General features: G+C 35.1%; 1 protein-coding gene across 2 annotated transcripts in view; it reads left to right on the top strand.

Moving 5' to 3' along the window:
• The window catches only part of LOC126634628 (ankyrin repeat-containing protein ITN1-like), a 62125-nt gene that overhangs the window by 42600 nt on the left and 4344 nt on the right, over nucleotides 1-15181 (top strand). The window contains exons 2-7 of one of the 2 annotated variants that reach the window (XM_050305162.1): nucleotides 9488-9714; nucleotides 11929-12045; nucleotides 12147-12647; nucleotides 13631-13781; nucleotides 13931-14025; nucleotides 15068-15115. In XM_050305162.1, coding sequence (XP_050161119.1) covers nucleotides 9488-9714; nucleotides 11929-12045; nucleotides 12147-12647; nucleotides 13631-13779 — 994 coding nt within the window. In that variant the 3' untranslated portion in view covers nucleotides 13780-13781; nucleotides 13931-14025; nucleotides 15068-15115. Of the gene's footprint in view, nucleotides 1-9415; nucleotides 9715-11928; nucleotides 12046-12146; nucleotides 12648-13630; nucleotides 13782-13930; nucleotides 14026-15067; nucleotides 15116-15181 lie in introns of those variants that run through there. The other variant, XM_050305163.1, reaches the window with a different exon arrangement.

Here is a 15181-nt window from a genome sequence, read left to right as displayed (position 1 = left end):
GAGGAAGAAGGGGACGCACAGATGAATTGGGGAAGGAGAAGAAGAAAGTTTGAAATTGGGGGAGAAATGAAAACACGGTTGAAATGGGAAAGAGAGGGGTTATGGGTACTTTTCTGACACACTTTTTGAAATTCACATAGCGTTGCTTTAATGAAACTGGCGTCGCTTTAATGAAACTGGCGTCGCTTTAATGAAACTAGCTTCAGTGTAAACTGACGCCAACTTCTGACACACTTTTTGAAATTCACATAGCGTTGCTTTAATGAAACTAGCGTCGGTTTAAACCGACGCCAACTTCTGACACACTTTTTGAATTCACGTAGCGTCGCTTTAATGAAACTAGCATCGGTTTAAACCGACGCCAACTTCTGACACACTTTTTGAAATTCACATAGCGTCGCTTTAATGACACTAGCATCGGTTAAAACCGACACTAAGTCTCTCCATCCATTTCCTCATGCAAACAAGCGGGAAATTTCCCGCCTAATATTTCAAATACTATAATTTTATATATATTAATTTTATAATTTTATAACCCTAAAAAATACTATAATAATTATATATATATATATATATATTAATATATATATATATATATATTAATGTAACAATTTTATACCCCTAAAAACTATAATAATTATATATATATATTATTAAATTAAATTTTAAATTGGTGACCATTGGATCAGCTTAAATATACATACCATTCAATTTCTTAAGTGTTATACATACAAAATAAATAAATTTAAATCTACTTAATAAATATATATATATATACACACACCATTGAACTTAATGGGATACGAATTCTATGAAACTAATTTCAACGATCCAACCACCAAACTTGTTTGAATATACTTCGAGATCACATCAGCCAAAAATCGCAAAAAAAAAAAAAAACACTTAGAGATCAACTAACGAGACAAAACTTTTCGACGGTTATAAAACGAAAAATCACGATTTAACGGTTATTTTAACTCCGATTTTGATTATTTTTTATAGCTACACTCCTTGATCCTATATGAATACAATGAATGAATTCGATCTTCAATTTAAAACATTTACATTAGTGGATACCACACAAATCTTATGTTATTCTTAATGAAAGTATAAATAAACTCTTAAGCGTTAATGAATCTATTGTTTTGATGGGAAACACATTCTACGAAACTAATTTCAACGATCCAACCAACAAAATTGTTTATATATGCTTCGAGATTGCATACGCCAAAAATCGCAAAAATTAAACATTCAGATATCAAGTAATGGGACAAAACTTTTCAACGGTTAAAAAAGAAAAATCATGATTTAACGGTGATTTTAACTCTGATTTTGATGATTTTTTACAGCTACACTCCTTGACCCTATATGAATACAATGAATGAGCTCGATCTTCAATTTAAAATATTTACCCTAGTGGATACGACAAATTCTTATGTTATACTTAATGAAAGTATAAATAAACTCTAAGAGTTAGTGAATCTATCATTTTGATGGGATACACATTCTACGAAACTAATTTCATTGATCCAACCGTTAAACTTGTTTATATATGCTTTGAGATCGCATACGCCAAAAATCACAAAAAACAAACATTCAGAGATCAAGTAACGGGACAAAACTTTTTTACGGTTACAAACAAAAAATCACGATGTAACGGTTATTTTAACTCTGATTTTGATGATTTTTTACAACTACAATCCTTGACCCTATATGAATACAATGAATGAATTCGATCTTCAATTTAAAATATTTACATTAGTGGATACCACACAAATCTTATGTTATTCTTAATGAAAGTATAAATAAATTATTAAGTGTTAATGAATCTATCGTTTTGATGGGATACGCATTCTACGAAACTAATTTCAACGATCCAACCACCAAAATTGTTTATATATGCTTCAAGATTGCATACGCCAAAAATCGCAAAAAAAAAACATTTAAAGATCAAGTAACGGGACAAAACTTTTCAACGGTTATAAACGAAAAATCATGATTTAACGGTGATTTTAACTCTGATTTTGATGATTTTTTACAACTACACTCCTTTACCCTATATGAATACAATGAATGAGCTCGATCTTAAATTTAAAATATTTACCCTAGTGGATACCACAAATTCTTATGTTATACTTAATGAAAATATAAATAAACTCTAAGTGTTAGTGAATCTATCATTTTGATGGGATACGCATTCTACGAAACTAATTTCAACGATCCAACCGTCAAACTTGTTTATATATGCTTCGAGATTGCATACGCCAAAAATTGCAAAAAAAAAACATTTAAAGATCAAGTAAGGAGACAAAACTTTTTTACGGTTATAAATAAAAAATCACGATTTAACGGTTATTTTAACTCCGATTTTGATGATTTTTTACAACTACACTCCTTGATCCTATAGGAATACAATGAACTAATTTGATCGTCAATTTAAAATATTTACAGAAGTGGATACCACAAAATCTTATGTCATGAAGATCGATGAAAATTGAGGATTTTGTAAAAGGAATAACATGCAAGCTTTGAGTCAATTGGCAATGTTTTAACTTTTGAGAAAGGCTTCACAACAGGATTCAGGCAAACAATCCCCTTCATGCAACATTCTTTTAATTAACTCCAGTAAAGTGGTGAAGATCTCGTCTGGCATTCCTGCTAAACACTTGATCTGATACAGTCTTACAACTGCTTCCAATTTCTTAAACTTCTTACAACTTGGCCATAAATCTTGATCCGCCTCTTCAAGCAACCTAAAAAAGTCTCCATTTCGGGGTATCATCAACCAACTCTTGTCCATGTCTTACCACTTTACAAGGGCAAAATATTACGTTAACACTAAGATGCCTACAATCTTTCAATCCCTATCATGTAGGCAAAACTATTAGAATTTTCAATTTCTATCTTTCAACCCTCGAACTCTACCACGATTGCAATTTTTTAATTTTCAACACCTATTATAGTAAAAACAAATTAAAATAACAACAAAAGTTATCAAACTTATGCTCATCTAATCTATTCTAGTAAATGACAACCAAAAGTTATCAAAATAACAACAAAAACAAATTAAAATAACAACAAATTAAAATAACAATTAGAATGCAAAACAAAATAATTTAACATAATATATTCTTATATTACTAAATATTACAAGTTCATGTTATATTTAATATTGTTAATTTAACATAAATGCTTATAAATATTATTCATTTCCATTTTCTCAGAACAATTCAAGTGACAAAATTAATTAATTTCACTAAATATTTATTAATTTAACAAAAATAGTAGAAATTTATCTAAGTACTTAAATTAGAATTTTTAAATAAATAAACTTGTGTATCATACAATTTAAAAATTAAAGAATTTAGTGATAAAAACCTGAATTATGGAAGAATTCCGTCGTCGATCAATTCTTTATGTACTCAACTAGCTTAAATAAATTCCCTACAAAAAATAAATTGTAAATAAAAATTAAACATAAGAGGAGAAAATAAAAATATTACAAGCAAGAAAAACTTACTGCTCTGAAGAAGGAATAAATGAAGTTGGAAGAACAAATAAGAAAGATGCAAGAGAGAACACACGGGAAGGGGTTTGTCAATTAGAAGAACGAATAGGAAAAACGCAAGAAAGGAAGAAGAAAACACGGGGGAGAGTAATCAATTTGTCGCTTAAAACCGATATTGGGTTTCAAAATATTTAAAAAAACTAATTTAAAGTGACATTGTGTTTCAAAATATTTAAAACAATAATTTAGTGTCGGTTATAAGCGACACTCATATTTTATGTCGCTTAAAAGCGACACTGTTATATTTAAAGCGACACTAGTATTTAAAAATTATTAAAATGTATGTCGGTTTTAAAGCGACTCTAAATGTTTACGTCGGTTTAAAAGCGACATTAAATGTTTATATTAAACCGACGTCATGTTCAATAAGTGTCGCAACTGTCTAGTCCGCCACTATATTATATTAAACTGACACCATCTACTGACACTATAAGGCCCTTTTGTAGTAGTGCATGTCAACATTTTATATTATTTTTTTTATAAAGATAATAAGATAAAAAGCAATAAGAATATAAAATATTTACGTGATTTAACCACAAATAAAAAGGGATAGGGAGGGCACTCAAACAGACAGACAATCTACCTCCGTTGCTTTGGTGAAGGCTGCCAAGAGACAGCACAACCACCAACGCAACACTCTCAAGAACCACCTTCTAGTCTCACCGTTCATTTTTTTTTCCTTTGTAAATATCTCACAATTTATTCTTATATGCTTAAATCAGAGATTCCGCCATTTCCAACTTCTAAAATTATGGACCCAAAAAGTGCAAGTATTATCTCTCTTTTAGGAAGAAAGTGCAAGCAATTTATCACTACATCTCATAATAGCATCATTTTATTTTATGCCGATAAAATAAATAAAATAAAATAAGTAGTAATATCATCGCATGTCTCCTAACACAATAAAGAAATAAAATAGTCCAATCCTTCTACACTTTTCATATCATATTAAATTTATGTTTATAATGTCGACAAAAACTTATCATTTTTGTTTAGAATGTGAAGAAATTGACAAGAAAATATGGATTTTAGGCCTAGGAGAGCAAGACTTAGAAGGCGAACCATACCTTCTCCAATTGAATTAATTTGTAATTATTTTATTAATACTGTTTTTGTTCCATAGCTGCAGAACATTAACTAGTTGATTTCACTTATTAATAATGTTTATACCATATTTATGGCCTCCGTATTTAGATATCGTATAAATACTCAGGGGACTCAAATGTAATTATGTAATAAAGGAAGGGGAAAATATGTAATAAGTGAGGAGCCCTTATTCTATAAAATGACCCCTCACCCTCACAATTGGGGGAGGTCTCACTCTCACCCCCAAGAGGCCAATTCTTAGGCTTTAAGCTCCCTCATCCTCTCACATCCCCTCTCACATTAGAGAGGTTCTCTCTCCCTCATAAATACATAATCAGTGTGGACGTAGCCCAAACCTTGGCGTGAACCACGATACATCTTATGTTATTTACATTACTTGCAGATTCACGGTCGGATTTACGTTGTTCCAAGACCTCCAGTTTTGTGCATCAACATTTGGCGCCGTTTGTGGGAATCGACACAAAAAACTATGTCGGTTCTCTTTCATTTCTTAACATCCACCGTGAATCTGAAAAATCTGCAAAAAGACCAAGGAAACCAAATACTCTCTCTCTCCCTTCCGTCTCTCTCTAAACACACAGAGAGAAGGACAGAGGAAGACTCAGATACACTCTAAACCCTCGCATCGCATCTCCCTCTCACACGATACTGCTTCTCTGTATTATCCATTTCTGTCACAGTCAGAGCCAAGCAACGAGAAAATGGCAGCCATGGCTGCACTTTAGAGCTCCATGACCTATCTTTCTCTTTCTTTCTTTCTTTCTCTCTCTCTCTAGAAGCTCACAAAAGTAAAAAATGCTGAAGACTTCATACGGGTTACGACAGATTTGGCCCGTAAGAGTATATCAAGATGGTGACGCGGCTGGTGGGCAGGTAAGATGCAAGTTTATGGTTGGTGGTGCGGGTCGAGTCGGGTCTAGTGCGAGAGAGAGCAGAATACCGATTCCCAAAGAGCCAGGGTGCCAAGAAAATGGATGCAGAAGCCTTACCCGCCACAGCCAACCCTGTCGTGCGAGAGGCTCTTCTGGTACTAGGACTACAGGCTTCCGGCCTCATCGACCATGTTGTCTGCGTTGACTGTTCTCTGTTTGATCAACTCCCCGGCGAGCGCAGTGGCTCTATTCCACGTTGACGACCCGTTTTTAGCTCGTGGGGCTTCGTTCATCACCACCGTCGATTTCCCAGATCAGCGGAAGAGCTCATCCTCACCGTCACCGCCTTTTTCTTCCTCTTCGCCCTCTCCCACGCCCACACGTCGTCCGACCTACTCGCCAACGAAATCAGCGATCGCGATCCAGCCGGCGCCAGGTTACCCAAATCCAGGCCCAAGCCTAGACAGCCCACCTTCATCGTCCCCGATTATCTGTCTCTCTGGATAACGGTACGTATATTTAAGGAGGTGGAATATCGGGTTGGATAGCGACACCATTACTTTTGCTTTGAAAAGTATCGAGTTGGGGGATTTGGGATTTGGACGAGGGATTCATGGGGATGCTTTGAAGTCTGGGTGTAGTTCAAATGGATTTGTGGGTTCGTCGCTTATGGGGTTGTACTCTCGATGTGGGTTTGTTAAAGATGCAGCTGAAGTGTTGGATGAAACTGAAAAGAAAACAGTGAGATCTTAAAGAACAGTGTATGCCATTGTTGTCTTTAAGAACGGTGTATGCCATTGTTGTCTATGTTCTTCTGATAAGCGGTGTGGATGAATGTTTTTTTTCTATTCTTCTATTTTCAGAGAATAGGTATGAAACTGAAAAGAAACCCATTTTCCCGAAAATACTGTGGATTCAGAGGAGCCAATTTCTAGGCAAGTTCCAGGAGATGGAGATCAGGACCAGATACCTCCACCAAATGGAAAGTGCGATCTTTTCTCCGCGACAGTCCCTGTTCCACGTCCATGGCTCCACCGCTGGTGACATATGACTGGAAAAGCAGTGAAGGTAAAGCAGGTTCCTTTAAACACACAGCTGGAAAGTGGCCCAGCGACCACGATGATAAAGGAATTCAGACATCTAATGATGCCAAGCTGTTTGCCATCCCACTACAAGGTCCCAGCAGCAATTAGGCCGAAAGCAAAAGAAAAAACAGAAAAGAAAAGAGAAAGCAAAAGCAAAGAATAAACACCCCACCAAAATGATGTGATTTACTTTTCTTGTTTTTTAATGATGTGATTTATTTTTCGGAGACATCTGTATAAACCTCATCAGAGGGTAAAAAAAAAAAAAAAACGTCAAGCCCAAAATAATGGGCTGGAATGTTATGTGGAGGGCCAAGGCCCATATGCCCAAAAGAGCTAGGCCTTATGGCACCAAAATTATCCGTCAACTTGCCACCCTTATCACCAACTAGGTGATCAAAAGTACGCCCAGTACTCCAAATTTATTCAGGTAGCCTGCCGCTATTATCACCAACCAGGTGATCAAAAGTATGTCTAGTACTCCAAAATTATTCAACAGTCTGCCGCTATTATCACCAACCAGGTGATCAAAAGTACGCTCAGTACTTCAAATTATACATGAGCATTACTCATGTCAATCATACATAAACATTCATGAGTATTACTCATATCAATCATACATAAACATTCATGACCATCACTCATGTCAACATTCAAGAGCATCACTCATGTCAACATCCATGAGCATCACTCATGTCAATCAACATAAACATTCATGAGCATCACTCATGTCAATCAGCTTCAAAAACTTCATTTACAGAGCTCTAGCTTCGAAAGCTTCATTTACAAAAACTCTAGCTTCAAAAGCTTCATTTACAGAGCTCCAGCTTCAAAAGCTTCATTTACAAAAGCTCTAGCTTCCAAAGCTTCATTTACAGATCTCTAGCTTCAAAAACTTCATTTACAAAAGCTCTAGCTTCAAAAGCTTCATTTACAGAGCTTCAACTTCAAAGCTTCACTTGCAAAGCTTCACCTACAAAGCTTCAGTGCAGGGTATACAAATACCGCATCCGAACAACCGCCACTTCGGCCCATACATGGATTCAATTTGAAGTCTCCAGCCAACAGACTCTATTGACCGAAGACTTGGGGGACTACACTATACACCATATATTGGGCCTCAACTGGGCCTCATGAAAAATACTTGGAGGACTCTAGCCCATTATTTATGTATTGAGGAGCGAGCCCTTATTCTATAAAAGGGACTCCCTCACCATCATTAGAGAGTGTCAACTCTAGCCCATTATTGATGTACTGAGGAGCGAGCCCTTATTTTATAAAAGAGACTTCCTCACCTTCATTAGAAAGCATCGCCGCCAGCTGAGCAACCGCCTCGCCGCCAGCTGAGCAACCGCCTCGCCGCGAGCACCAACTCTAACCCATCATTTTTGTAATGAGGAGCGAGCCTTTATTCTATAAAAGGGACTCCCTCACCTTCAAATGCCACAAGCCGAGCCAACCAAGGCAACATAAGCCACAAGCAGAGCAACCTCGCAACATGTGCTACTTCTGGTTGAGCATCATTTCAGATTGGGCATCGCCTCATATCGAGTATCAATTCTAGACGACATCTAGTTACTTCGGCCCACACATGGACTGAATTTCAAGTCTCTAGCCAAAAGACTCTCTTGACTGAATACTTGGGGGACTACTGTTTATACCATACTTAGGGCCTCCGTATTTAGATATCGTATAAATACTCGGGGGGACTCAAATGTAATTATGTAATAAAGGAAGGGGAAAATATGTAATAAGTGAGGAGCCCTTATTTTATAAAAGGACCCCTCACTCTCACAATTGGGGGAGGTCTCACTCTCACCCCCAAGAGGCCAATTCTTAGGCCTTAAGCTCCCTCATCCTCTCACATCCCCTCTCACATTAGAGAGGTTCTCTCTCCCTCATAAATACATAATCAGTGTGGACGTAGCCCAAACCTTGGGGTGAACCACGATTTATCTTGTGTTATTTACATTACTTGCAGATTCACGGTCGGATTTACGTTGTTCCAAGACCTCTGGTTTTGTGCATCAACACCACTTTTAGTTTGCAACATTTTTTTTTTAATTTGTAGTATTTTCTTTTTAGTTTTACTTTGTACCCATGTATTAATTTCTTTTAGCGCCTACATTTTTAAAAATTCATTTGTATTCATAATTTTTAATCTTTTATCTGTACCCTAATTTATTTCTAATGTACCCATTCTTCTCTATCAATGTACCACTTTGTTATATGTGAAATGTACCAATTTTTTTGTAAAATGTACCAATTTTTTTAACACTATGGATATATTCTTTTGCCATTTATTATTTCTTTTTTTTTACATAGTTTTTATCCATTTATTCAATGTTTGAATTTTTTTATTGTAACCGTTTCGAATAGTATTATAATTAGGGATTTTAAATTTATAGGATTATAAATCTCATAAAATATCAAACAATTAATGTCGAAACTATAAAAATATAAATAGTAATAGTAATATAATGAGATGTACAAAGTCAATGGATCTTGATCAAACTTTGAATACTATTAAGGTTTTAATCAAAGAATGTTAAAGATTAGGGATCGCAACCAAAATATCATTTTTTTAATTGTAAATGTATTATTGTTCGCCTGTAAATCAAAAGCTTGGCCACGGCCCACTGTAGGCTGATTTACCGGAATTCACAAGCTGCTGCTTTCTGGAGATTTTTTTTTTTTTGTTTTAGCACTACTTTGTTTTGATTAGTTTCTACTAATTTCTTGTTTGATCGGTAAATCACATTTGGGTAAATCAACAGATTGAGCATGGCTTGTGGAATTGGACCTGAAGTTCTTAACCAAAATAATTATACACCTTGGAGTATGCGAATTAAAACCTACTTGGTAGCGAAAGATCTTTGGGACGTTGTCCAAACTGAACATCCAGAAGTTGGTCCTAGTGATAAACATAAGGTTTGGAAGCAGAGGAATGCCCAGGCTTTGCATGCGATCCAGCTTTCTTGCGGGGATGACATTTTAAGTTTTATCAGTGACGCCACCTCGGCCAAATCCGCATGGGATATTTTGCTAGACAAGTTCGAAATACACCGGAGATTTTTCAAAGGTAGTTTGTTCTAAATATTAAATTAAAGAAAGAAGCCAAAAATAAAAACTAATTAAACTCAAAATATTTTGTGTGCGTGTGTTTTTGTTCAATTTTTTATTTTATTTATACAACTCAAAATACAGGTCGCCTGCAGGATACTAGCTGGTTACTCCCACTCAAATAGCAGTAATTTGTGTTTTTTTTCCGGTATTTTTGGTTTATATGATGAAACTGGGTTTTTTTTTTGAAAAAAAAAACTTTCTTTATGAATTTAAAGTTCTGAATTAGAAATTATTGTGTAATATTGGAATATGATTGTGTGGTATAACTAGGGCTGGAAAAAAATCCCAAAAATCCCAAACCAAACCAAAAAAATCCCGATCCCAAACCAAAAAAATCCCAAACCAAAATTCCCGAAATTTTCGGGATGTAATCCCAAACCAAACCGAAAGTTTCGGTATGGGATTCGGTATTGCATTTCATTTTTTCGGTATTCCCATACCGAACCGAAAAAAAAAAAAATATATATATATATATATAATTTTTTAATTATAAGAGAATTATTTCAACCGTTGATTGTTTTGGATTTAATCTGTGCCGTTGATTTCTTTTTTAGGTCAGATCACATTTCATTTCAGTTCCTCCGTTTCGAAGTGCAGCCCTGACCCTCAGCCTCCGGCCCTCACCAACGCTAGCAGAAGTGAGTTCGGGGGAAGCCGTGAAATTGTCGGTTACAACTACCAAGTACTTTTCAAAAACTAGGGCTCCTTCGAGGAGGAAGATTACACCACACTTCACGGCAACACACACACACTCCTCCTGTACTCTTTTCACTCCTCTTCCCCCCCCCCCTCTCTCCCCAACTCTCTTTCCTCAACTTCTTCATCTCCGTCTCTCTCTTAAAAGGTATGAGTGCTTCTGCTTCTGCTTCTGTTGATGTTTTGCTTGAATGGGTATACTGTTCTGACCTTGTTAGCTCGTGTTTTGTGCCTTTCGCAATGGAGGGAAATTTGATTTAAGTTAATTCATTGAGCTTTTGTATTGGGTTGGGGTAATTTTGTTTGAGTTCATCCGTAACTGAGTTAATCTTTATTTTTTGTATTTTTATTGATTTTTGAGAGAAATGTTGGAAGTAAATGAAGAAAATTATTTTTCCATATTGTTGCCACTGCAAAAGTCACCAAGTTGATATAACTACAGATTGTACTTCTCTTGTTTAATTTTCACTTTTAATTTGAGGTATTGAGGGTTTACTGGTTATAAATTTTGTACTTGTAGAAACTCATTTTAGGTTCATTCAATTTATAGGAGTTATATAGCAGTGAAGCATAGGCATGTTCAAGGTTTCATTTTTAAGCTGATGATAAAAATTGGGGCTGTTACATTCAGTGGGCATGGCCCAATATTAGGTTTTTGTCCAATTGGACCAATATTAGTTTTTTTTTGTCCAAAAGCCCAAAAGCCCAAAAGCCCAAAATTATTTCGGGATTCCCGATTTGTCCCGAAATCCCGAAACTATTTCGGGATTCCCGAAAATTGGGATTCCCGAAAATTTGGTTTGGGATCGGTATTGAAATTGGGATTCCCGAAAATTTCGGTATGGGAATCGGGACAAGGGTTTCGGTATGGGATCCCATACCGAACCACCCCTAGGTATAACATGTCGGTGTTATAATATGAGTGAATATATATTTGAAGATATTATAATTTTAAAATGAAAAAAGAGGAATATATCTAATTCTATAGTTCATTCATATTATAACTCATGGATCTTTAAAAAAAAAAAAGGATTAATTACATATGAAACTGTTGAAACATATGAAGACATCAAGTAAAACATCGTGAAAAAGTATACTCTTTTTTACAAAATTCATTTTTTTGGATTTGATGTTTACATGGAAATTGATAAAATGAATAGTTTCTATTTACAGAATAAGTTGACTACTACTGGGTGGACAAATTAAGAGGGGTTGTGTTATCCAAACACTTTTTTTTACTTCTCACATACCTTTTGTTGATTTTTGTCCTTTGATCTTCTTCAATTCATCCGATCAGACGGCCGAAAATTAAAAAGGTGCGTAAGAAGTAAAAAGGGGTGTGTGGATATCACACCCCATTAAGAGATGCCACCCACGGAACAAACGCAAGTTTGGTTGCATAATTTTTTACACATGTAGAGTAGTTTATTGGGTCATATAGTATTGTATGGATATCTTATCCTTCAATTTTCAGGCAATGGATCATCCAAAGGTGAAGATGTAGGTGGGAGCCAGCGTAGTATGAAGAAGTTGACGTCATTGCGGTCGATAGTAATTGGGACTCCGGTGGAATTAAAATCCCCGACTGATGGTATGAATTATATATGACTCTAATGCTCCTATAATTATCAAAAATCGAAACTTACTATTGAGAAAAAAATATTATTAATTTTATTTTCCATCCTCTGTTAGATAAAACAAGACATGGCGTTGACGACTCCTACCTTGGACCTTTGTTCAGTGATGTGTGGCGCGGTGATTGGAAAGCTGCAAAGGCGTTTCTTGACCAAAATCCTGAGGCAATCGGAAAAGTATATTCTAAGGATGGAGGGACGATTATTCACAGTGCAATTTTGTTTAAGCGGTTTGATATAGTGAAAGAGCTGCTGCAATGGATGAGAGAAGAAGATTTGGCGATAACAGATCAACATGGTTGCACACCTCTGATTTATGCTATAAATCAAGGAAGTATCGAAATAGTTGAAAACATGATTGAAATGAACAAGAATATAGCGGCCATGCGAATTCCTCCCGACAACATGACTCCTGTTCTCTATGCTTTTTCACTGGGCTTCAATGAAATCGCTCGCAAGCTTTATAAAGTCACTCCTCCCGAAGAACTAACATGTGGACCCAATGAAGGCCGTGACGGCGCTGAACTTATTTCCAGTTGTTTCTATGCCCAATCATTTGGTACGTATATAAATTTATTAAAAAACTAGGTTTTAATCCTTAATTAACATGAAGTTTAGATTAATGCCGTACAATATTTAAAATTGAGTTTAGTCCCTTGATCTATTTAAATGGTAATATTTATACTCCAATTTTTTTGTTTGTAATTTCATGATCTTTCTGTTTCCAAGTCTACTAATTTATTTTTCCCACCCATTACTAGAGTTTTAATGAATAAATGATAAGTTTGATACTAAGTTATTATGGCAAGCCCATTATGTAATTTAATCTAAAATCTCTCACCTCCTAGCTAATAAAAACACCCATTTTGACTTTTCAACAAGCTCAAAATAATTCCAGTCTCATACAAACACTATAAATTGGTTAATGCTAGGGAGACCAAATTTCTAAACCAAATTTTGTAAGTCTAATGATGTGGATGTAGATGATTGGATTATTACTTAAATTTTGATTAACATGCTTATTTTTTATAGGTGGTATATCATTTAGTTTGTAAATTTGATTTAAAATTTTGGTCTGCCTAGCAGTACCCTTATAAATTTATCGTTAGGTTTTTCTTTCTAAAGTTAAGTTTTTCCTTCTCAAATTTCACCTAAGTGTTTACTGCAGTTATATACACCATGATATATAGTACTGGTTTGGTACTGAGGTGATTTAAAAAAAAATGGGTATAAAAAAAAGTTGAGCTCAAAAAGGTGTTTGGTAAACACTTAAAAACAGCTTTTTTTTCACAGTTTTCGGTGAAAAAAAGCTGAAAACGTGAAGCAGCAAAAATGAGCTTATTCTCATAGCACAGCAGAAGAAGTTTTTTTTTTCAAAGCACAGCAATACCAAATCAGCCCATAATTGTGTCATTAATTATATAATAAGTATCACTTGTAATTAAAAATGTAATCATCATATCGGTACTCTTTTTTTTATCAATACACTCTTATGTTAATAGTTATTATCCTCTCACCCTGTTATCTTCATATACACACTAGATATTGCATGGATTTTGATTCAAAGTTACCCAAGCTTGACCCTTACTATTGACATACTTCGGGCATACCCCTTTAAATGCATTAGCTGGTGCACATTCTGCGTTCTTATGTGGCGTAAGACTCAATTTCTGGGAACGATGGATCTATAAGTGTTAGAACTACTCTCTCTCTCTCTCTCTCTCTCTCTCTCTCTCTCTCTCTCTCTCTCTCTCTCTCTCTCTCTCTCTCCCCTCAAGTTACGAGCATACTAGCATACTTCATGTGGAAACCATTTATGTTGTTATGTTCTTATCTCTACAGTGATACAAGTAAAACCTACTGCGGTCGAAACATCTACCCCCACCAATGATCTTTTACAAGATGACCTGGTGATCAAGCGGGTCTAATTTACTCAGGTACGTTGCCTGTCGGTGTCGGAAATGCCATTTGCTTTGCATGTAATTTGGACTCTTGATCAATTCTAATACGTGGATACTACATATATAAATGCGCTTCAGATCTATTAGAAGTGTGTAAGAAATGGTCAATAATTAGAGGGTTTTTTATTTTATTTTTTACATTGAAATAAAAGCATTCATAGACAGTTGCCATGACGCATCAGTCATATATATAAAACATTCATGTATTGAAGAAACCTATAGTAGTTATAAACAACTAGTAAAGGACGGAGGAGGTTCATATTCTCGAAAGATAATGCGAAAAATAGCATTATTTTTTGTTTTATGTGTACTCCTTGCTTAGTATATCTCGAATGATAGCCAGTTTAGACGGTCATGCAGCACAAGCAAACAAGGGATACAAATGTAACCCCTGAAAAAACAATGTTCTGAAATCCATCAAATTTTGAGAGAAAACCTAAAGGTTTATTTGGGTAATTCTTGAATGATCAGAAGCCAAAAGGCTTAAATAGACTTAAAACCCAACCCAAGGGAAGTTCACGGGTCATAGGGAAATAAATTGACATAAATCGGACGGAACACTAAAGGTTTGATTTTAATTACAAACTTTAAAATCTAACATACTTCACATTGAACCAAGACGTAGCACTCTTTTTATGAAGTGTATGCGTCCAAAACGAAGCTCAAACCAAATCTGTAAATTCCTGTTGCATCCTTTTATCATTTTTTGATCCATTTCATTTTCAGTCCGCTCGGTCATCTGTTTTGTATATGACAATCTACATGCCACTAATTGGTATCGAGGAAAACAAAATATTCTAAAATAAAATTGCGGTTGTTATTTTTATTTGTTTATTCTAGAGAAAATAGGAGAAGGCAAATTATGCATGAGTAGAAGCTTTTAACACTTGAAGTACTATTGTTTGATTGGAAAGCACTTTTTAAGCGCCTTGCAAAAGTTACAGATGTATTGTCATCTAATTAACATACCCTTGTATAAATTTTTACTAACATATATTTGTACTAATTTGCAATGCAGATGTGGGTTTATTTCGAGGACTTGCTAAGAATCTCCTTAAACTTTTGGGTATGCTACATCTACATTGTTGATATTATTTTTACATTTTAATTCTTATTCTTTTCATACTTTGCT

Source organism: Malus sylvestris, chromosome 9 (genome assembly GCF_916048215.2).
Source record: "Malus sylvestris chromosome 9, drMalSylv7.2, whole genome shotgun sequence".
Taxonomy (NCBI): Eukaryota; Viridiplantae; Streptophyta; class Magnoliopsida; order Rosales; family Rosaceae; genus Malus; species Malus sylvestris.
Note: the sequence above shows the minus strand (reverse complement) of the source record. Positions and strands in the feature narration are given on the sequence as shown.